The sequence below is a fragment of the Sturnira hondurensis genome, unplaced genomic scaffold, assembly GCF_014824575.4.
Source record: "Sturnira hondurensis isolate 20B ecotype Veracruz unplaced genomic scaffold, ASM1482457v3 Scaffold0022566, whole genome shotgun sequence".
Classification (NCBI taxonomy): Eukaryota; Metazoa; Chordata; class Mammalia; order Chiroptera; family Phyllostomidae; genus Sturnira; species Sturnira hondurensis.
The window spans coordinates 11626444-11650677 of NW_028095197.1; the positions used below are offsets into that span (position 1 = coordinate 11626444).

The 24234-nt window shown below is 45.7% G+C and overlaps 1 protein-coding gene and 1 pseudogene across 3 annotated transcripts in view; both read left to right on the forward strand.

The window, feature by feature from the left end:
- Positions 1 to 1154: 1154 nt before the first annotated feature.
- The window catches only part of LOC118979684 (myb/SANT-like DNA-binding domain-containing protein 3), a 123209-nt gene continuing 100129 nt past the window's right edge, over positions 1155 to 24234 (forward strand). The window contains exons 1-2 of one of the 3 annotated variants that reach the window (XM_037035878.1): positions 1155 to 1313; positions 16660 to 17110. In XM_037035878.1, coding sequence (XP_036891773.1) covers positions 16693 to 17110 — 418 coding nt within the window. In that variant the 5' untranslated portion in view covers positions 1155 to 1313; positions 16660 to 16692. Of the gene's footprint in view, positions 1314 to 1405; positions 1483 to 16659; positions 17111 to 24234 lie in introns of those variants that run through there. The other 2 variants (XM_037035880.1, XM_037035879.1) reach the window with 2 other exon arrangements.
- LOC118979921 (uncharacterized) lies at positions 3940 to 4054 on the forward strand (annotated as a pseudogene).

The window sequence follows — 24234 nt, forward strand, 5'->3', positions numbered from 1 at the left end:
TTTCTCTAGTATATGTACCTAGAATTGCAGATTAAAAAATACTAATAGCCACTTGCTCCCCCAAATCCATAAACTTAGCCGAATGTAAGAACTGAGGGACATTCAGTAAAACACCTGACTGATAATACTTCTCAAAACTGTCAAGGTCAGCCCTGGCCCATGTGGCGGTTCGATTCCCGGACAGGGCACATGCCTGGGTTGCAGGTTGAGTCCGCCCACCAGGTACAGGAGAGGCAACCGCGGGATGTTTCGCTCCTCCTCTCTCTAAAATTCAATCAGCCCGTCCTCCCCGAGGACTAAAAAAACTGTCAAGGTCACACTGAACTATGCTATTCACATAGACACCCCCCCCCGCACCCAATATTTTCTATTGTTAACCTCTTATATTAGTGCGGAGCCTTTGTCACAACTAATGAACACATATGGATACATTATTATGCATTTTATAAAAATTGATTTATTTTTATTATTTTACCTAATTTATTGTCCATCCTGTAGTCCCTTCCTCCCTCCCTCCCTCCCTCCCTCCCTCCCTTCCTTCCCTCCTTCCCTCCTTCCTTCCTTCCTTCCTTTTTTCTATCTCCAGTTTGGGGCTAGGAAGAGGAGCACTAACACATTATTGACTAAAGCTCACACGGTATTCCGATTTCCTTAGGTTTAGTAGTCCCTGCCCTACAGGGCTCACAGTCTAGCGGAAGACACATTCATCCCGCAAATTACAAAACAAAACAAAACTCTGGGATGAGCCCAGCAGCAGAGGCTTGGTTGTTCCAAGCAGCAGGGAGTCCCAAAAGAAAAGGAGCCTATTTCAGACTGAGCTAACTCGTGCTCGTGGTCGCCAATCCCTTGTACAAATGAATTCTTTTGTTGTTCGTGGAAATGAAACAGTTTTTCAGGCCCTTCAGGAGCTCCTCTGCAAAGGTGGGACAGGGGGACTCAACCAGCACAAGGATGTCAGCACAGAGGAAAAGGGTGGGCTAGGTTGGGGACACCCCGCGACCCGCCCCAAGCCTCCCGGGAGGCCCGCGGCCGCAGCTCGGGGAGGTGGCAACTGCGCCGGCCGCGCTCCCGCCCTCCTCGGCGCGGACGACCCGCAGCGGCCCGCGGCCCGCGAGGGGGCGGCGGCTCCCGGGCTTTGTGGCCGCTGCGCGCGCGGTGGGGCCTGGCCGTCCGGGGGCGCGCCGCCACCTCCCGGCGCTCCCCGAGCCCGCGGCCCTCCCGGCGGCCCAGCCTGCGAGAGGAGCCCAGGGCGCCCGCGCTCGCGCCTCGCCGACCCTCCCCAAGTCGCCGCGGCCGCTGCGCCGCCGCTGCAGGTAGGAGGCTCCCGCGCCGGGAGGGCCGCGGCGGGGAGGAGGCGCGGGTGCGGGGCGCGGGCCGGGCGTGCGGGGACGGCGGGCAGGCATGGCGGGCTTCCGGGCCGAGCCGCAGCGACCCCTGTCCTGCAGGCCCGGCGGCCGCCTCTGCGCTCCGCGGAGGGACTCGGTGAGTGGGGCCGACCTGCGGCGTACAAAGCCCCGAGGCGCGGACCTCGAGGAGGTTAAGTGGCGCGCTCGGGGTAGGGGACCTGGACCCCTGGGCCTGGGGAGCAGCTTGGGAGGAATCCATGTGATCCTCAGTGTCTCGATCTTACCATCATCCCGGGGTCCCCACTATATGCCGGGCACTATGCTCGCTTTTCCATACTTGTTTCCTTGAAGACCCCTTGTGTTTCCTCCAGGGTGCAATGGGAGGGGTCCCTCATTCGGTGGCCAAAGGCTCAGTATCACAACTGTGCCCGGTGCCCGCCTGACCTTGGGAAAGCTCCCTGACTCGGAGCCTTGGCTCTGCTTTGGTAAAGGGGGTGCGGTGGGGTGGGAGTGCCTAGTGTAATACCTACCCCCAGGTGTTATTGTGGGAGAGAACGTATGCAAATAATGTGCGTACATGCTAATAACTAAATTTGAGCACTTTCTGTGTTCCAGGCCCTAGGTACTAAACAGTTGGAATGAGTTATCTAATTAAATCACCACATTGGCGCTATGAGGTAGCTACTGTAAATTACACGAATAACCTTCATTTAGGAGTAGGACTGAAGAATGTATTCTCCCTATTCTGGTTCAGAAGGTGGGCTGTTCCTTAGGTGTGGTAACATTTAAGATGTCAAATGTCCCTGCAGTATCAGGAGAGTGCTTATGGGAGGGCGGGATATATTTGTCACACATTAAAAACCAGAGGCAAGGTAATATCAGGGCCAGGAGTGTGCATTTCAGCATGTCCGAGAAGTCTGTTGTGTCACCAAGGACATTGTTGAATGGTATTTCAAAAACATAGTTCCTGGGTTAGGACTGAGGGCTGCTGTGCGAGTTTGGGGCCAGAAAGAGACAAGGCCTGGGTTGGGGGGTGGGGAGAGGGAAGGATTCTGGAGCTCTGAAGTGCAGGAAGGGCCCAGGGTCCGCCCCCTCAGCAACATTCTGGACCAGGATTCCATCCAGTCCTCGGGACCCAGGCATCCTGCTTTGGGAGAGGGGAGGTTGGGGGGGGGGGCATGCTGGGGTGAAAACACAGGTTTTCTCTCCCAGGCCACCCCAAAAGTATTCAGATAGGTTGAAAGCAAATGATTGGGCCTCCCACAATGTCATTGTCCCTTCTTGTGTCATTTCTGCAATTCTTTTAATGTATTTGAGGAGATTGGGAGGCTCATCAACCCTAAAGTTGGATAGGATGCGTTCAAAAATAATAACAGACCTAATAGATGTAATGGATGAGTGTGTTTTGAACACTGTCCCCCTGGTTAGAGACGAGTAGGCCTGAGGAGATTATTTGGGGGTTCAGTGTGGAATGGGGAAAACCTGAAGAAGGAAAAGAAAGGCGGGTAGGCCTAGTTCTGCGCTGGGAAGCAGGGGGAGAAGCTGAGGGCTTCGCAACACTGTGCGGATGCCTAAGCAGCCTGCTCAGCTCCCAGCTCCCAGGAGGCACTCTTTCCTCTGCCCATTCGTGACACATTTCTTACTTGAGTGTTGTGAGAAGTTGGAGTTGGACTGAGGCTCAGTTTTCTCCCGAGTGAGCAGGAGAGGGTGTTCACTCGAGGAGAAAAAATAAACCGTTCTTCTTGGAGAAGGGCGGTTTTATTTATTTATCTGTAATCCTCGACTGAAGATATGTTTATTGATTATTGAGAAAGAGGAAGGGGGGGAGAGAGAGAAACGTAGTATAAGAGAAACATCGATCAGTTGCCTCCCCCAAATGACCAGGGATCAAACCCGCAACCTAGGCATGTGCCCTGACCAGGAATCAAACCTACAACCTTATGGTGTACAGGACAATGCTCCAACCAACTGAGCGCTCCCCGGGGCTCAGCAAAAGGGTGGTTTTAAAACCAGGCTTGAAAAAGGGGGTCTTTGGGTACACGATGATGGTAAAGTTGGGAAGCAGCGTGCACAGTGGGAAGAGCCATTGCTTTGGAGAGAGAGTCAGGGGTTCAAATCTAGCTCTGCCACTTCTCAGCCATGTAATTTTTTTGTGAGGCGAAAACTTTTTTTTTCAATTGTCTGGTAGGAAGTTCCACAAGCACTACTACCCTTTTCTCTGTCCATGGTGACATTCATTCCACCAATGTCTGCCGAGCCCCAACTGAGTGCTGAGTCACATGCTTCACACCAGGTTGCAAAAATGAGTCAGGAATTATGTATTCCCATAGGAATTTCCCAGTCCAGTGAGAGTGATGGACACAAGAGCAAATCACAAAAAAATGTGGGAAGTGCTGCTGTATAGTCATGTACAGCCAGCATCGCGCTCACGGAGCAGTCACTAACGCGTTCTGGATGGAAAACTCAGGGCTAGTCTCCCGCCAGCAAGATGAGTATAAGAGATCTTATGAGAGAGGTTTTGATCACTACGCTACTTCCTGGCTTCTGTCGTTTTTCACCCGTGTCTTGTCTCTGCTTTGATATTCTCTCTCTTAAGGAATATCTAGTTGCACTGTCTGACACAATTTGAGCTTGCTATAGCAACAGAGTCTAACCTATTCCGGCACTCTCTCCTCCATGAGACAAGCTGTTATATAGACTTAAACAGTGTTAAAAGAAAAAAAATATATATATATAGTTGCAGTGTGGGCATAGTTTGTAAGCTGCCTCAAAGTTACTTTAGAAGGAAGCTGTTATAAATAGAATAAACATAACAGTTCGAGCATTAGTTGAGGAAGTTTTCACAAAAATTACACAGGGGTTGGACTTTGAGGGATGAATATGAGCCCTTGGTGGGCCTTAGAATAAAGGATTCCAGCCAGAGGAAGCTCGTGTTCTGAGGCAGGAAAACACAGCAGGGTCAAAGGCATGAGGGTAAGTTGGGTCTGGCTGGGTTGAAAAGTGTAGGAGGAGGGTGGGGTGGATGGAGTGAGGAGCATGCTGTGCTCGGGGACCAGACCTGCGGAGGCCTGGAGGGTCATGTGGGCAGTTTGGACTCTATCACTTAGGCATGGGGGGGAGAGGTCAGAGGTTTACAGCCTGGACGGTGGCATGAGCACTGTGTTTTAGGAAGATCCCTTTGGTAGCTGTGTGGACGTGTGGGAGATCAGACGTGGGTGGTGAGGATGTGGGAGGAGAGATAGGTGTTGAGCTAAAATGTAGCAGACCTGGATGATGGGTTGCATGGGAGTAGAGAGCCTGTTGTGGTTTCTGCTTGGAGAAGCTAAGTTGATGTGGCTAAAATCAGAAGTCAGGATGTTTGGAGGTCAGGCAATCATTTTCTTTTAGCTATGAAGAATTGGAGCTTTCTGCTGGGCCCATCATGGCTGGTTAGAGAGGGGTGGCTGGTTGGCCACCACAAATGTGGGTGGTGCTGAAGACAGAGGAGGGGCCTGGCACCCTCGTTTCTTTGAACCAACGCTGAGGATCTACTGAGCTCAAAAGATACTAGTAAGAGGCCTCAGGAGCTCACTCTCAGAGGATGAAGAGGTTGTAGTGAGAGTAACTCTGAGCACTTCAGGAAGAGGTCGGCCCTTAGGGCCCGTGGCCCAGAGATGTGGGGGCTGACGTAGGGTTGCCGCTGAAGTGGTGGGAGTAGCCGAGCGAGTCCTTGGAGAAGAGGCACAGGCTGGGGTGGGAACACCTACCCAGGGGCCGTTCTGCGTTACAAAAGTACTTTCTGGGGAGGGTACTGCAATCAAGATGCCGTGGGAATTTCAGAGAAGCCGGGGTCTGGGTCGGGAGGTGCTTCCCAGGATGGAGCTGTGGGGGAGGGGAAGGCAGGGGTGACAACTTCTAAGAACCCTCATCGGGCTTGTAGAGGGAACCATGGGGGTAGAAGGACGGGGGGTGGGTGGGAGCTCTTGACTTAAACACAGGCTGGTTCTGCTCACAGTCACACTCAGACGCAGATGGTAAAAATAAACACTTCCAAGTTACAGGACCGCCTGGAGTGGGTGGTGAAGGGGAAGAGGAGGCGGCACGCTAGAGGAAGCAAGTTCTGTACTAGGGTTTCAGACTGGAGAACCCTCTGAAGGAAAGAAAGGAGATGAGAGGGCCGAGGTGAGTGCCCATCCTGGGTAGCCAGGGCTGAACATTCGAGGGCAGGTGCAGGCAGGTGCCTGCACAGGAACAGTCCTGTCTGATTACTCTCACTTCGGCGTAAAATGACATCGTGGAGGCAGCCGAGTGGTAGTAGAGCTCTTAAAATTCGGCACACGCTGTAATAGTATTTACAAGAAGAAGCCAGGAACTTTTTGTTACAATAAATCCTTTATGAAAGAAGACTTTTAAGTCTATGGCCCTACCACCCTGAACACGCCCAGTCTCGTCTGATCTCCGAAGTTAAGCAGGGTCGGTCCTGGTTAGTACGTGGATGGGAGGAGACATTTAAAATAGCAGAACATCTACATATAATTGGTAAAAAAATGCAAATGACAATCAGATTCGTTTTAACATATATCCCAGAAATATTTATTGAGTGCCTACTGTGTACCAGGCACTCTTCAGGGAGCTGGGGTGATGGTAGTGAATAAGAGATCTGATCACTTGCTTCAAAGATTTCACCTGGAACTACTTAACCTACCGAGTTAAACCTGGGTACAGGCCTTAAATCGTCTGAAGTGCTAAGGTAGTTCACTTTGTTCGGTTGCAGTGTTCTCTTGCATTGGCTGGTAGTTCCACTAATGTCAGAAATAATCAGAAAACGCCGTCTATGCATATTTGGCACAGAGGTGGAAACTGGGTAGCAGAAAACCAGGCCTGCGACGGTGCTAACATGGGCTGCCAGCCGTAACTGGGACTTTAGAGAACATTCCCTTTAACTTGACAGTTTAGAGATGAGAAATCGACAGGGAGGCAAGAGGACTTGCTTGCGGTCACAAAATGAAGGGCAGAGTTGAGAGCAGTGCCCTTGAGTTTTCCAATGGGATGGTGGGCGAAGGCGAAGGCGAAGGCTAGAGGTTGCCTAGCAAAAGGGCGTCTTGACAGTGAGAAGCCTCCAAAGAGGAGCTGTGGAGGCCAGGGTGAAATTAGACGATGTAGTTAGTTTCACTTTTAGGCCCTCCTCTGTGAGGAGGGCCCCAGGGAGCCCCCTGTTTTGCTCTGAGCCTCAGTTTCCTCATCTGTAAAGTGAAAGGATTGGACTGAAGTCTTTTTTTAGCATGACAGGATCTGTGTTGCTCCCAGAAAAGGTCGTTGGGGGTTGCTGAGCCGGGAGACCGAGTCAACAGTCCAGGACAGGAAGTCTCTTTCATCCCTTCTGAGCAAATTGATCGCCCTCAACCTGTTGCCAGGCTTCCCTTCAGGGAATGGGCCCCGCATGTCCTGCCACTCACCTGCTAGTTTTGTATGCTTTCCTTTTTCAGTCTTTTCCCAACTCGTGACCCCGCTCTGTGCTAGTGCTAATTCTAATGCCAAACTATTCTAACAGGAATTAAGGTTCTTATTCTAGATCCTCCCGATCCTGGGTTAGTGGCCCTGGGCATATCTCTGTCGCTGTGCTCATCACGCTGCCTTGTCACCAGCCCGTCCACAGTCTGCTGTGTTGTGTTTGTCCCCATTGGACTAGGAGTAACTCGGTCTTAAGGAGTACTCCTCTCTTTGGCCCCCGCACATTTGGTGCTCAGCTCCTCCTCCTGTATCCTCTTTGCCTCTGCTTTCTCTTGACCCCTCACCCTAGTGTGGACACACACATCCCGGTCATTTCTTGCTTTGAAACAGTCTCTGGTCTGCACCACCTCCTTTCCATGAACATCACCACCACTCAGAGTCTAGGCCCTTTGTTATCAATTATTTACTTTAATGATCTCCTTCAGCCCTCTCTGTTCATATCCTATACACTCTTAAAGATCTAGCTCAAATGTCCTCTCACCATCAAGAACCCAAATAACCTCTTCCCTCCTCTGAGCACCCAACACGCCTTGTCCTCCATTATGACGGCTCTTTCAGTGTGCCCGTTGTTTCAGTTACTAGTTTACGCACGCCAGTGCTGCTTCTAGACTGTAGGGTTCAGCCTGTCTTTGTATCTCCCACATATTCTAGGAACGTGGTGAGCCTTTAGCAGGGGTTTATTACGTATTTGTTGAATTGTGTGCTTATGAAATAAAAGAACCAGTCAGTATTTGCATCTACAGATGGTTTCTAACTTAAAAGGTTCAACTTAGGATTTTTTTTGACTTTACGATGGTGAAAAAGCAATGTTCACTTAGTAGAAACTGTATTTGTGATTTTGAATTTTGCTCTTTTCCCGGGCTAGTGATCTGCGCTGCATTACTGTCTGTGGCACTGGGCAGCGGCAGCGGGCAGTCACGCAATCACGATGGGAAACAACCGATAGTCTATACAGTGCATGGTGTTGCCAGCGTATTTTTTGGATATTGCATTTTGTGTCTTCACATCCTATCACATCTACAGAAATGCCCATCTGTGTCTCCTGCTTCTGGCGAGAAGAGGAAGGCGATTATTTTTGAGATGAAACTCAAGACAATTGCCCAACTGTAGGCAGTTTAATATGGATGGGAGGGGTGGAAAGGACTATGTTTTTTGAAGCTCTAGTCTATGCTTGTTCTTTGCCCCCCACTGCAGGACATTGGTGCAGAGGGGATAAGGCAGAGCGGGGTATTAATCTCATTTTGCGGATGAAGAGTTGCAGGTTACTTGGCTTGTCCAGAGTAACACAGTGAGGTGAGTGCTGACCTCGGGATTTGAGCCCAGGTTTTCTGCATCCAGTTCTTTGGTTCATTTCACTTCAGCTTAAAAGCAGTAGCTCGTGGAAGTCCTGACATCTCTCCAAAGTCTCAACACCACAGATCTTCAGTCCTGGTTCCCCTTCTCAGTGTTGACTTCAAAGAACTCCCTTTTCCAGGAAGGGAAGTAGAAGTAAAATCTGGCCAAATTTCTCTAGTCTTTGTTCAAATTTTGGGACTTAGTTTGATCCCTCATGGACTTAAAATATCATGGGATGGTGTATGAGTCAGCTTGGGCTGTCATGACAAAATTCTGTGGACTCATTGGCTTCAACAACAGAAATGCATTTCTCACCGTTTTGGAGGCTGGGAACTCCATGATGCCTGCAAGGTGCATGCAAGGTAGGTTTTATTCTGAGGCTTCTTCTCTAGGCTCGTAGGTGGCTGCCATCTCCCTGTGTGTTCACATGCTCTCTTTCTTAGCCCTGGGGAGGGTTGAGGGGAGAGCAAGCGCTCTGGGGTCCTTTTTTATAAGGTCACTAATCTCCAACCAGCCTTATGACCTCATTTAACCTTAATTACTTTCTTAGAGGTCCACTCTCCCAAGACAGCTGCTATGGATGGAAATTAGAGCTTCAACATATGAATTTTAGAGGGGGGTTACAAACATTTTTTGCATTAGGTGGATGTTACATGAACTTATTACCATCTTCTGGTGGTTTAGTCAGTGTTAGTGCTTAGGCATTGTGCTTATTCTTCCCTTTTGGTGCTTTTATCATTCTGGAATTGAGCTTTTTTATTTAGTCCTGTCTATGGGTCTTTGCCTAGCCCAAGGGGGAGCTTCATTGCATTTGGACTTTGCTATTTTATTTGACCATTTTTACTTTAATGCAGTTTTTTCGTGTACTGACTGCTTTATCGTGCGTGATCCGCATTTTGTGCCTAGCAGGCAGTTTTACACCTATATCAGAATGTATTCATTCGCTGAATGCTTGCCGGAGGCCCACGGGATGAGGGTCACTGGGCTGCTTGCCGGAGTACAGGGATGCAGGGAGCGGTGGCACTCTCTCCAGCAGAACTGCAGACAAAAAAGATGGGCTGTACTGAGTGGGATTGGGGGCAGGTAAGGCCAGTCTCCCTCATAAAAGCTGATGCGGCAGGGAAGGCTTCTTACGTTGTATATAACCCATTATGGACAATGCGGAATCGTTTTCAGCTAGAATGTGCTTTCTAGCCTCGAATTGAGCTTTTACTGGGGATCCCTCTGGGACATGCTTGTTTTCTTAAGACTGTCAGCCAAGTTCTCAAGCACAATGTCAGCATTCCCTTCGAGGGGGGGTGGGGGGGACCATTTTAAAGCTCCAGATTATCTTTACAGTTACTTTTCAAACGGACATTCTTATCAGATCAACATCGGAAATCATTTCAGAGTGCTGATTGCAGTGAGGGAGGTACACTGGGGTGGGGGTGGGGAGTGGGGGACTAAGAGCCCCGAGTTTAAGACTTAGAGAGAGGAGGTGATGGGGAAGAGAGGGGAGAGGAGGAGCCACAAAACGGAGTGAGGCAGAAGCAGGCACAGCTCTCCCTAAATTGCTCTATCCTGGGACCTTTCCCCGATGACAATTAGATTACTCTGTAATTTGACATGTAATTTGAGCAAAGGCACCAGAGGCTGCCACTAGCTCTGAAAAGAGAGAGCAAAGCAGAGCGGAGGGCAGCAGGGCCTTGGAGTAAGACCTGGGTTGGAATCCTGGTCCTTCTACTTAATGTTTCTGTGACCACCGGCAAGCCACTGCGCCTCACTTTTCTGATCTAGGAAATAGGAATGATAATTGGTTAGTGGAGACAAACAGCCTACTTTTGAGGTTTCTGGGGATCCACGGGGGCCTCTGGGGCACATTGGCTCACACCAGAATCCCTTTATAGCCCTGCAGAGTGCAGACACGTGGCCCAGGGAGGCCTGCTGTTATACGAAATTAAGCAAAGTAAATTGGTAACTCTGGATTTACTTAGCTAGTGATTAAATAACTGTTTAGTTAATAGGCTATTAATGGCCCCCAGGTGTTGGTAAATCTGAGCATTTGCTTTTGAGAACAGTTGTATAATTTCTTCTGGTACCTTAATAAAGTTTTTTTTTTTTTAAACAAAATATTGTAGTGTAACAAATGATGCTCTCAGGAGCTATTTGGAGAAGGATTAAATGATATACTGTCTATTAAACACTTAGTGTAATGCCTGACCCACCATGTAAGGCTCAATAAAAGTTGTCTGCTGTTGCCCTAGCCAACAGGGTTCAGTTGGTTGCCTCGCTGTTGCTGGTTTGGTTCCCCGGCAGGGCACATGCCTAGTGGCTGGCTAGATCCATGGTTGGGGAGTGTGTTAGCAGGCAGCATCCATGTTTCTTTTTCTCTCTCCCTCCCCCTCTCTCTTGAATGAGAATAAAATAAACCTTAAAAAAAGTTATCTGTTGTTATTACTGCAGTTATTAGAGACTCAACTGGCCACACTAAGGGCAAGAGCTCGTGAATTTCGACTCCCCATGAGCCCACCACCACCTGGTGGCAGCTAGTGGTACTGTACATTTTGAGGAAGAAATAGTAAATTGCTTAGAACTAATTACCGCAATTTGAGTTCCACCAAGTATAGCAAGGACTTTGTTCAGTCCGAGTGTGGCTTGTTTTCCTGAGAGCTGGAATTCATATATCATTAAACAAAAAAGTGACATTTTTCACCTCCACAGTTGGCACAGATTTTTAAAAATGTTAACAGCAAGGGTAAGTGAAGTGGGGAAATAGACATGCTGGCATGCTGTTAGTAGCAATGTAAATTGGTACCCATTTCTGGAAGACAGATGGTGATGTAACAAAAGTCTTAAGTGTTTGCATCTTTTGTGTCAACGCTTCCTCCTCTAGGAATTTATCTAAAAGAAATTATCAAAGATAGAAAAAAATTACATATATAAACCATAAATATGTAACATTACAAACATGTTACATATTTATGAACTCTGTAAAATTGCATTATCTATAATAGAAGAAAACAAGAAACAATATCTTTTTCATTTGTGCCTCAGATTCTCAAACCTTATAGCAGTGATTTTTAAAAAGAGTTGGGGTGCCCTGGCCGGTGTGGCTCAGTGGACTGGCCGCCAGCCTGGAAATCAAAGGATCGCTGGTTCAATTCCCAGCCAGGGCACATGCCTGGGTTGCTGGCCGGGTCCCAATTTGGGAGTGTTTGAGAGGCAACCAATCTATGTTTCTCTACCACATAAATGTTTCTCTCCCTCTCTTTCTCTCTTCCTTCCCCTCTCTCTAAAAATAAATAAATTAAAAAATGTTTTGAAGAATGGGGACATAAGGAATGGTAGGCGTATTGACATGTCCTGGGGCAGAGGAGTTTGGGTGGGAGGTCAGCTCAGACTCTGCTCTGGGAACTGTGTAGCTCAAGACCATTCAGTATACCTACCGATTTCATAATAAAAACTATGGAAAGTGACTTTAGTCATAAACATCTTGGCGGACAGAGATGATACAGAAGAGATACAGTGTAGGGGATGTGTGTTAATAAACTGCAGTTTGGGGAACACTGATCCACAGGAAACAGGAGTACTGATGAAGGCAAAACTTAATTTTGGATCTTCTGGGAAGAAGGGGTGTGGGTTAGGTCATTGTAGGAACAGTAGAGCAAATATGATGGAAGACCCGGGGTACAGAGACACAGCCCCAAAGGTAAACTTCCTTTCCTTTCCTTTTGCTCAGGGCCAGAAGGCCAAACTCCTGTTGACATGTATCTAACACTCGTGATTTTTGATACTGTATGTGCCCAGGATGAATGTGAGACAGGGTACCTGGTATGTGGAGATGGTGATCACAGTATTACTTCATCTAACCTTAACTTTTGGGGGGAGGTGGTGCTTAGGGGAAGACCCTGGCCAGCTTCTGCTGTCCTCAGGTAAAGCCCACACTGCTTGGCCTCAATTGCAAAGCTTTCTGACCTGGCCAAGTCCCCTCCAGCTTCATATCTGCAGCTATTCAGGAATTCACATCTACAGTAACCCCTCCCCAGGCACAGTATGTGAATAACTGTCTTGTAAAAGTGTGATTTTAAATTAGTGTACTGTAAATTTAAAGGCCACAGCCATTTTTCATCCCTGACTTTTTGTTATGGAACTTTTCAAACATGCAGGAAGGTCAAAAGAATAATTTATTGCATCTTTGTGTTCTCATCACCCTTGTTGGTGTTCAGGTGTCCCATCCTTGACCCACGGGACTCTTTTCAAGTTAGTTCCTGATTCTTTTGGGTTTTCTGGTTTTAAATGGACTGTGCCGTCCCTGTCTTGATGCTTTTCTGTTACTCTGAGAAACCAGGCTCGGGGAACAGAAGGGCAGGGGCATGTTGGCCCTTTCCACGAACGGGGACAGGTGGCAGCTGCTTTATTGCTGCATTCACTGCTGCTGGGTGACATTCTTGTCATAATGTGTTGGAGAGATGACTTTCATAGGGAGCTCCCTGTGGTTAAAAGAGGTGAGAAAAGTGTGAGGTCAAAAAACACACAGAATTTCAGCAGGGTAAGACATTTATTAAGTACCTATTGTGTGGAAGATGCTGACTCTGCCTTGGGGAGGAGAGGGCATGATGACCTAAGGGAGCCATGCTTGTATGGAGTCACCCGAGGTGAGAGCCCCAATGGAGGGACACTAACAACACCAGATGCTTGGAACTCAGAGAAGCAGAGAAGAGAAGAGTGCTTACCAGGGACAGGGCGTGGGGGCAGATGTTGGACCAGGGACCAAAGTTGCAGTTACATAGGATGGATACAGTTAGAGAGCTGGTACACAGGCACGATGACTGTAGTCAGTGATACCGTGTTTGATATTGGATATGTGCTGAGAGAGTGGCTTTCAGGTGCTCCCATCACATCTAAAAAGTTAACTGTGTGAAGCAATGTGTTAATTATCCTGAATGTAGTAATTATTTTACTGTTATATGTTGATCAAATCAGATTTATGTATGTTAAATATATATCATTTTTATTAAAATAAAAAGGTATGTAGACTTTAGTAATAACAATGGAGAAAGTGCCTTGGCTGGTGTGGCTCAGTGGATTGAATGCTGGCCTGAGATTCAAAGGGTTGGCTGGTTTGATTCCCAGTCAGGACACATGCCTGGGTTGCAGGCCAGGTTCCCAGTGCAAGAGGCAACCACACATTGATGTTTCTCTCCCTCTCTTTCTCTCCCTCTCTTTCTCCCCCCTTCCCCTCTCTCTAAAAATAAATAAAATCTTTTAAAAAAACCTTTAAAGAGATGGAGAAAATGTAATATTATTTTTAAATTTTTAAAAATATATAATCGGTAACTCCTAATAAGTTAACAAAGACTTCAAAGGACTATGCAGAATAAAAAATGGCTATATGCTATGTTAAGAGAAAAAAGGATACCAGACAATTAGGACAGTGCAAGTTCCTGACTTCTCCAGTAGCCATCTTTGTGATGTTCGGCAATACAGTTCAGTTTACTGGCCCTTGGTTTCCTCGATTGAAAAGAGGGTTAAAGAAAATGTGATACATATAGTATATAGGATGTTTGTCCAGAAGGTATCCAGCCAACATAATATGAAAAATAGAGACATTTATTGGAAAAGATTCAAGAAACATTGTACATAGGACAAGGATGCCTCAGCCCCCTTCAAAATAGGCACCTTGGGACCTCACACAGTTCTCCCAGTTGCCATCAGTTGCCCTGCTGTACACTCCTGAATCTCATCGGCAGTCTGAAATCTCTTCCCTTTCAAAGGTGATTTTAGTTTTGGGGAAAGCCAGAAGTTGCAGGGTGCCATATCTGGGCTGTAGGAGGGCTGAGTCACCTGGGTGATTTGATGTTTTGACAAAAAACTCTGCAGGAGGTGTGATGCATGAACAGGTGCCTTGTTGTGATGAAGCTGCCAGTCACCAGTTGCCCGTAGCTGTGGCCTTCTGAATTATCTGAACAGTTTCTGTGGAGGAATGTATAAGCTTAACACAAAATGTGATGCAGATTCGTTGCTCTGCTTGCGCAGTCATTTTGAATGTAACAGCCACACAGCACACATGCTCAGTCAATGGCATCTACTGCCCCCACTGACTAGTACAGTGAAGTCATCATTGCTCACGCATACTCATTCCAGTCCACTCTCCTTGGCTGCCAGGTTACATCGATGTCACGCAAACTGATCTCATCGTATTAACAATGGCTGGACTTTTTCCAGACAGACCTCATATATATCACACACACATATACAATATATATAATATGTTATTCATAAAAAATAAAATATTATTCATCCACAAAAAAAGAAGGAAACTCTGCCATTTGTGGCAATGTGGATGGACCTTGAAGGCATTACGCTAAGTGAAATAAGTCAGACAAATACCATATGATCTCACTTGTATGTGGAATCTTAAAAAGAACAAAACAAAACAACTCATAGATACAGAGAATGGATTGGTGGTTGCCAGAGGCAGGAGGTGGAGTTTGGGCAAAATGGGTGAAGACGGTCAAAGGTACAAACTTTCAGTTAGAAAATAGATAAGTCCTAGGCATGTAACATACAGCATGGTGACTATAATTAATAAATACTATATAGGTTATTTGAAAGTTGCTAAGATTGTAGATCTTTAAAGTTCTCATTATAAGAAAAAAATGGTTGCTGTGTGGTTTGATGGATGTTAGCTATACTTATTGTGATTTACTATATACATATATATATATGTGTGTGTGTGTGCATGTGTATATATATACATGCACACACACACATATATATATATATACACATGCATGCACACACACACACACACACACAAACATACAGGGCTGACCCAAAAGTTCATATGATTTTTTCCATAAAATGAAAGTCACATTGTTCATTTCCACCAATAACTGTATTGATTTGGATATTTTGAATATGTGGGCTATCTCCTACTATTGGCTTCTAGTGGGCAGAAGCCAGGGTAGCTGCTAACATCTTCCAGTGCATAAGACAGCCCCACAGCAAAGAGTTATTTGGTCAAAATATCAATAGAACCAAGAAACATCATAAACCACTTTTGATGTGTTTGATCAGTCACAGCATCTTCTCCATGCGCTGCATAAATCAAATCTTTTCTTTGCGTTTCAGTTGCATTTTTACCTTTCTGGAAATAAGAAAGCATAATATGCCAAAAAGTTGCATATATCCTTCCATCTTCAATATTAAAATGGCTACACAAACATTTACCAATTTTGATGTTTCTATAAAATGCATGCTGATGTGACACAATACAGTCTAACAAAATTGTTTCAAATGACGTTAAAGACAGCTAAGTGCTACAAGAGCCATCGTACGGAAAAGCCAAATGAACTTTTTGACCAACCCGATATTGAATCATTATGTTGTATACCTGAAACTGATATAATGTTATACATCAATTACATCTTTTTTATTTTTTATTTTTATTTATTTAATTGTTGTTCAAGTACAGTTTTCGGTCTTTCACTCCCATCTCAGCCCACCCCCCATCAATTATATCTTAATAAAAATTTATTAATGGATAAATGTAGAATGTGCTACCTCCATAAAATGGAATATCATTGGGTAATAAAGAGGAATGAAGTGTTGATGCATGCTACAGGGTAGACAGACCACGAATACATTATGCTAGGTGCAAGAAGCCAGTCACGAGAGACATCATAATGTACTATTCCGTTTCTATGAAATGCCCAGAAAAAAAGAAAGCAAGAAAAGCAAGGTGTTGAACTCCATCTATATGTGCCCAGGCCCTTTCACCTCTGAAACGATATAATTTATTTACACAGGCTTGCACACGTTTAAAAGTGGCTTTTACACCTTAAGGGTCACAGACTCCAAACCCTCACTTTAAAGATGGAGAAACTGAGGCTCCCTCGGGAGCTTTAAAAGTGGCTTTTACACCTTAAGGGTCACAGACTCCAAACCCTCACTTTAAAGATGGAGAAACTGAGGCTCCCTCGGGAGCATGGGTGTAACCATGGTCACACACATAGTGATGGAGATGTCAGACGTTTTGGGGTGATTCCGAAGTCTTGATAGTGCTTACATTATCTGTTATATTTGGTTACACAGTGGCTTCTCTGTCTTCAGCTGTGACAAAGCTCTGAGGAAGCTTTGTAGTTGAAAAGCTGCATAACATTCTGAATGCGGGGAATAGTCAGTCTCCGAGCAGGAACCAAACAAACAAACTAGAGTCCCACTCTGAAGTTCCACGAAAGACGTTTAACTTTTCTCTTTTTTTGCTGATATTCTCAGAATGGCCAAGACTTACAACAAAGGACCTACTTGAACGTCTTTGCAGTAAAACCCCGTTGCTAGTAAACTTCCGAATGTCCTCCTGAGACTCCCATAAGTCAACATTCACAGAAAAGAAAGTACTACTGTATTCTAGGCAAGGGAATGCAGTCAGGGATTACCTTTCGGTGATTTGCTGACCTATTTATCGCTGGAGTTCCTAATTATTGTTTCAAATTTCCTTTTACAGGATCGCTAACAGCCGGGAGAAAGAGAGTGGAAAATGCAAAACAACGAAATCATAAAACCCGCCAAATACTTCTCAGAGTTGGAGAAGAGCATCTTGCTTGCGTTAGTGGAAAAGTACAAGTATGTGCTGGAGTGTAAGAAAAGCGATGCGCGAACTATTGCGCTCAAGCAGCGGACCTGGCAGGCGCTCGCCCACGAGTACAACTCTCAGCCGAGCGTGTCGCTGCGGGATTTCAAACAGCTGAAGAAGTGCTGGGAGAACATCAAGGCTCGGACCAAAAAGATCATGGCCCATGAGAGGAGAGAGAAGGTGAAGCGCAGCGTGAGCCCCCTCCTGAGCACGCACGTCCTGGGGAAGGAGAAGATCGCCAGCATGCTGCCCGAGCCCCTCTACTTCCTGCAGAGCCCCCCGGAGGAGGAGGCCGAGTACCACCCGGACGCCGCGGCCCCAGGTATCGGCTTGTGCGTTCTCACTGGCACCTGTTCCACGCTTGAATTTTAAAACCCTTAATCCTAAGAGGCTTCATTAAAAAGAAACTTTCATATCAAACTTGACTCTCCCAATTCAAAATCTCCGGATTGCATGGGACATGCAAGTCGCGTAGTACATAAAAAACAAAAGCACTTGTTAATGTCCTTGTGCTGTCTCTCTTGGGGAGAGCTCTTTTAGCTCCATTATCACTGCGGAATAAGAAAACTAAGGGGCTACGTTAATATAGGTGTCATTAATGAAGTGCCTTAGTTGCTTATCTTGAGCTATCTCAAATATGCTAAAGTGGATTTGTTTGAAGATGTTATTTCATTCACTCAAGCTTTTTTTAAAAATGTTTTTCGAGGACCTATAATGGGCAAAGCACTATAGGACCTATGGTGTGCATCCAAAAGGCCACACTAAAAAAGTGAACTATTTCAGACTTAAGGAAAGTTGCGAGACTAACAGAACAAACAGCTATTTAGCATTCACCCAGATTAAATACCAGCATTCCCCCCCCCCCNCCCGCATCCCCCCCCCCCCCCCCCCCGTTTATAATACTGTGAAGTAGTTGTGGTTTGTGGCACCTCTGGGAACTTAAGAAAGTCTGCAGAAAATTATTTTAGTTTTAATGTACTTTCACTGAAAAGAGAAAAATGTTATATAGGGTTCTTAGAGAAGGAGAAGATTGTCGAATAATCGAGGAAGTAATGCTAGTTAGTGTGTCACAGCTTTAAAAGGTTGGACTTAAGGGGCTCTTGAGATGTCTCCAGGCCCAAGGAGGGTGGGAAAATGCATAGAGATAAATTGGCAATAATTCCTGCCTCTTTTATAATAAGAATGGCCAGGTTACATTGTAATTTGCAGGAGACACACTTAATAATTCTTGGGAAGGCCAGAAGTCTGTCCGGAAGGTTCTCTAAGGACCCAGCAAGCGTTTGCCTAGGAAATCTGATTTTTGGTTTGCAGGATAAGAAATTCACTGATTAGTGTCCCCAGAGGAGATTGAGCTCTGGGGGGCTGGCTAATTAAAAGTCACAGATGTTACTTGCATAGAGTGAAAAGCTAAATAGCCTAGTGAACTGAGTAACATTTTGGTTAGCTCATTTTTTTCCCCTGTAGGCAGATTATCCTGGGAATCTAAATTACAATAAAAAGTTTGCTGGTTGATCATTTAACCAAGGCTAAATCCAGGGAGCCTACTGAGTGGTCATAGTGCTTAAGGTCATAACATCATGCATTGTTTTCCAGGGTAGCAGCCCTGTGTCTGAATTTTGATTCCTGAGTCTCAAGTCACAGTACCTCCCAGCAAACAGTGTTTATATGGACACTGCCAACTCTGTCTTGCCCATTCTCACTGCTGCTTCTATGGGAATGAGGCCCGCTGCTAATAGACAGTGTCCTTGTTTTGGAGATATCTGTAGCTTCAGCTGGTTACTCTCTATCATACTGGCCATTCAGTCCCTGTGAGGTGGTGAAGGGACTGGTCCTGGAGGAGGGAGCAAGGACCGAATCAGCAGGGCTGCCTTTCAAGTTGCAATGTTCCCTGAGACACGTTGCCAAGGAAGATGCTGGTGTGGGCTGCTGTTAGTTCACTTTGCAAATCTTTCATCTGTGTGGCTGGGTGTTGATTTCATTGGGTTATTCTTTTTTAAAAAATTTTATTTATTTATTTTTAGAGAGGAAGAAAGGGAGGGAGAAGGAGAGAATGTGTGACAGAGTTGCCTCTCACACGCCCCCAATTATAGGGTTATTCGAAGGGGGCAGTCTTATTTCCCCATTTTCAAATTCTAGGATAGGATCTAGAAAGTTCATCCTATATGTGTTTTTCTCTTTCTTTTTCGGAGGAAATGATATAATTAATTCATGTAGTCATCAGCAGTTTATAAATTTCCAGTAAGAAGGGAATAAATATGGATTCACAGTGTCCTTTCTGTAGTGACGTTTGCTAGACACTAACTTGTAAAAGAGACTGATATGAAATCAGATGCTTGTACACATGACACATGAAACTTCTCTTTTTGCTGGTGATCACTGAAGTACAGCCAGAGGCTACCTGTTCTGTCTTCAGATCAACTCCAGAGGGCGGTAAAGAGTCAGGGGCTTTGTCAGTTGGGGAGTGTGTCCAAAGCAATCTATTAACACTAGTAGATAAGGTACTGGAACTCCTTCTATACGTTAAGACAGTTTTGGGATTACCCCACTCATTTTGTATTGAACTGACTTTTAGGAAACAAAAATAAAGCTAGAATTGTCCATCATTCCTTCTGGGTCCTGGTGGGGAAAAGGTTGAAAACCTGCAATAGGCTGTGGCTCTCATTACATGGGGTGTATTTGGACACATGGAATCGCCCTGTGTGTGTGTGTGTGTGTGTGTGTTTTACTTTCATTAGTATTTCTAACGCTGCTGCCCAGTACGGTGGCCACACGCCACATGTGGCTAGTAAGCCCTTGATATTGGGGTAGGCCAACTAAATACACACACTGCATCCTGAAGACGTAGTACCTAAAGAAATGTAAAATCTCTTACTAATATTTTTTGTGTTGATTACAGGTAGAAGTGATAATGTTAGACACATGGGATTTAAAAATATTTTACCACAGTCAGTGTCGCCCCTTTCACTCCCCTAATGCGGCACGTGAACATTGAAATGGCACCTGGGGCTCGTATTCCACTGCTGTGGGACGGCACCCTCTAACCCGTCGCAGGGCACGTGCCCCACGTAGGTGCTCAGAGAACTGCTGGGATCCGGGCACCACGGTTCCACTAGAGGCCTCCCTCCAACAAGTTTTCTGTGTGAGATGATTCCAACTTCGTCATCTTGATCGCTGCGCCCTGGGTGTTATTAGCTTTGTCAGCGACTTCCTTGAGACGTACATCTGCATCCGAACACAGTAGTTTTAAAATGACAGTTTAACACTTAGGAATGTACTTTTGGACTTCCCATCCAAAAAGCCCCAATATTTATCCCTTAAATATATTAAAACACTCTATATTCTGCAGATTTATGATGCGCAGTGATTCAGCTTTGACACCTATCTTCCATTTTAAGACAAACGAGGCTATCCTTGGGGAGCAGTTTCGCAGAACAAATTAAGGGGAGCCCCAAAACTTGCTGGAAAGGGTCAGGGCGGTGGGATGACGAAATGGCAAATCTGTTTAAGCAAACTAAGCTTTCAGGTAGCATTTAAACATCGTAGGAGAATTTTTACTTAATTTCCCATGCTGTTATTTACTATAAAGCTACATTTGAATCACGTAAACATGGCTACTCAAAGCCATAGTTAAGTAACACAAACATTCCTTTATCGATTCCACTACTGCCACTATTTAATCCAACCTACTCTTTGGGGGCGAGAACGCACGTGCAGGGGACCAGCTCCACTGCCAGGGATGGCACACGGCATCCCCGGCCTTCGAAAAGCCCCCCTTTTGTGTTGCTTATATAGTTATTTCCTCTTTACCTCGACTCAGCACTTCCATCTTCTTCTCTGTCCCTTACCCTTCCCAACAGGGCTGTGTTTTCTCTCCCAGGCATTGCTCTTTTGTGTGCATATATTTCTAATTTACATAGATTAAAAATCTTGCGATCGCTACCATTTTCTTGCCTTCTTCCACTTGGAGTGATGTTTTTAGGATCTATTCCCATTGCAGCGTGCAAGTCTGATTTGTTTCTCGTAGTGGGTGCGCAGTATTCCACGGAGCGCATCCACCACCTCTCGTTTAACTCCTTCTCCCAGTCAGTCCCATTTCTTCTGTTCTGTAGAGAAGAGCTGTGGTTTGGATGGAACACCGTTTCCTTCCCCTTCTGTTACTGCCACAGTAGGTTTTTCCTGCTGATATTACATTTGCTGGAATTGCCCAAATGAAAGAACACTCCCCTGACTGTGTTCTCCCGTCCCAGGAAAGCCCTTAGGCTCTCATATCCATTTTACACAAGATTGCATTGTTTTCTACTGCAGGTGGCTTAGTTCTTCCTGGGAAAGAGATCATGTGGTGTGTGTTTGCAGCAGGCTGCCATTCCCAGGCCAGTGTTTTGCCAGTTAAGAGAAGATTCTCCCCATCCAAACACTAGCTTCCATTCATTGGAGCTAATATTTGTGTGAAAGTTAATTAATACTCTGTCTGGCTTCTCTAGGTATAAGCCCCAGCTTCTGCCAGTGCTTCTCAAGAGGCCTGGCTTTTTTCCTGGCCTTTTTTCTCCTTTAAGTATGCATGTTACCCCACATTTAAACTAAAAAGAATAGTTTTAAAGTATAGTCATTTCTATGCTCCTGGACATGAACATACTGTATTTATGTTCATAGCTCTAGAGAGAAATTCAGAGACCAAAATTCGGAATCTGCATCTATATTCTTAATAATAGATGGTCTTGTAGTGGATACACTCTGGGGTCTGCATTTTAAGATGCAGAGGCGATCAGCTGAGCAGGTGAAGCAGCGAGAGGCTAGGTGTTGTAATAGTTGAGTGTGGATTTTGAGATGATGATGACTTGGATTGGAATCCTGGTTCTTTCAACTAGCCAAATGACTTTGGATGCTGTGCTTGGTCTTCTATAATAATACATCCTTCAGAGGTTCATTGTGCGGTTACATGAGGTAATGCCTGTAAAATAGTAGCTGCTCTCATCGTCATCATCATCATCAGGTCCCTAAAGCCTAGAATCGTTGAGATGAAAATGAGCATTTAGATACTGGGAGAGAGGAGCAATTGTCAGGGCACCAACTCAGGGATATCCTCTGGAATGGAATCAAAGCAAAAAGAGGCTAAAGGTACCAAAAAATACCTAATGTGTCCAGTCTTCAGAGAAGGCACTTTCAGATCTCAGAGTAGAAAGGAAATAGATGAGGTAATCCACTTTACAATTGATGCTCACATCTGAGGGACCCTGTTCTTAGCGTTAAGTGCTTCCCATTCCTTGGTCCGGAGCCTCAGCTAGCCGCTCAGAACACACTGCTCTTTCTCCCTGGCTGTGCTGTGATGGGAGGGGCAGGGCCCACTGCAGCCAGTGCAGCCCCTGTGTGTTTCCTACATGCCCAGCGGGGTACCAGGCCCTCGCTGGCTTCCTTATGGGGAAGAACGCAAGCGGGTCTCTGCCTTCAACGTGTTCAGGGGCCTGAAGGGGATGTAGTTAGACCTCGTGCTTTAACAAGTGCTCTCTGCCAGATGTAGGCTGGGAGGCTCTGGCGGTGGCGACAGCATAAGGGGGGATATCTAGTAGAGGCCAGAGCCCTTGGAGGTGGGAGGGGTTCCTAGGGAGACACTCATTATCTCTGGACGACACCAAAGTACTCTCTTCTCACCTTCTCTTTGAGAAGTAAGATTTTCACCTTTTCTTTAACCTCAGTGAGGGACTAGTGATGCTTGTTATCTGACCCCTTGGAATGAAATCGTCTAAACAGTAGCCACTTTCCTTTTGTTGACAGGAGATTAGGAGTTAGGTTTCCCCCACTAACCATTCACATTCCCAGCATCCCATCTTCTGGAATAAAGGAGTGGACACGATATTGTAGCCAACTCTGGTGAATAAATTGATGGCATTTTTCCTCCAAGGAGACAATTCTCATTATTGAAGGTATGAAACTTCCCAAGAAAGCCTTGGAGTCACAGCTAGAAGACTCCATGGGTTTGAGGAGTTAGTGGTTTCCTTACTGAAACTCCCCAATTGATACTAATCTCATTGTCCTATAAGAACAATGCTGCAAACATAGCACCACCGAAAATGGCATCATTTTGTATCCATTTGCTCTTTTCCATGTTTGTTCAAGGCTTCAGCCAGGAAATATTTACAAGGCATCCACTGTGTACCAGGCAAAGTCAGTGGTCCCAAGGGTAAAAGAAATGAATAAGGCATAGTCCCAAAGTAATACTAGTACAGGGTGCAGAAGTAGGTTTATAGGTATACATACATAAATCATGGAGTTTACTCTTGTATTATTTCTTATTGATAATTGTGTTATTTTCCACATGAACAACTGTAAACCTACATTTCCCCCACCCTGTATGTGTTAAGTGTAGTAATAGGAGAGTCTGTACAGAGAAAGGCGGGGGGGGGGGGGGGGGGGGGGGGGGGGGGGCGGNGTACTCTCTTCTCACCTTCTCTTTGAGAAGTAAGATTTTCACCTTTTCTTTAACCTCAGTGAGGGACTAGTGATGCTTGTTATCTGACCCCTTGGAATGAAATCGTCTAAACAGTAGTCACTTTCCTTTTGTTGACAGGAGATTAGGAGTTAGGTTTCCCCCACTAACCATTCACATTCCCAGCATCCCATCTTCTGGAATAAAGGAGTGGACACGATATTGTAGCCAACTCTGGTGAATAAATTGATGGCATTTTTCCTCCAAGGAGACAATTCTCATTATTGAAGGTATGAAACTTCCCAAGAAAGCCTTGGAGTCACAGCTAGAAGACTCCATGGGTTTGAGGAGTTAGTGGTTTCCTTACTGAAACTCCCCAATTGATACTAATCTCATTGTCCTATAAGAACAATGCTGCAAACATGGCACCACCGATAATGGCATCATTTTGTATCCATTTGCTCTTTTCCATGTTTGTTCAAGGCTTCAGCCAGGAAATATTTACAAGGCATTCACTGTGTACCAGGCAAAGTCAGTGGTCCCAAGGATAAAAGAAATGAATAAGGCATAGTCCCAAAATAATACTAGTACAGGGTGCAGAAGTAGGTTTATAGGTATACATACATAAATCATGGAGTTTGCTTTTGTATTATTTCTTATTGATAATTGTGTTATTTTCCACATGAACAACTGTAAACCTACATTTCCCCCACCCTGTATGTGTTAAGTGTAGTAATAGGAGAGTCCGTACAGAGAAAGGCGGGGGGGGGGGGGGGGGGGGGCGGAGCTGAGGTTCCACAGAGTGAGTGGCATTGATCCCGAATGAAGTAGGGGTTAGGGGAGGGGTGGAAGGCGGACTGGAGTAGGGCTGTGTGTTTGGGTGAGCTTCGGGGACAGGTAGTGAAGCCCAACTTCAGGCTGACAGAGCAGTGAGTCAGAATTCTATAAAAAAGCATGACCTTTAAGAAGGACTGGTTTGTGGTAGGATTGAAGGGTGCACAGGGTATTTTGAAGAGTAAAGCCAG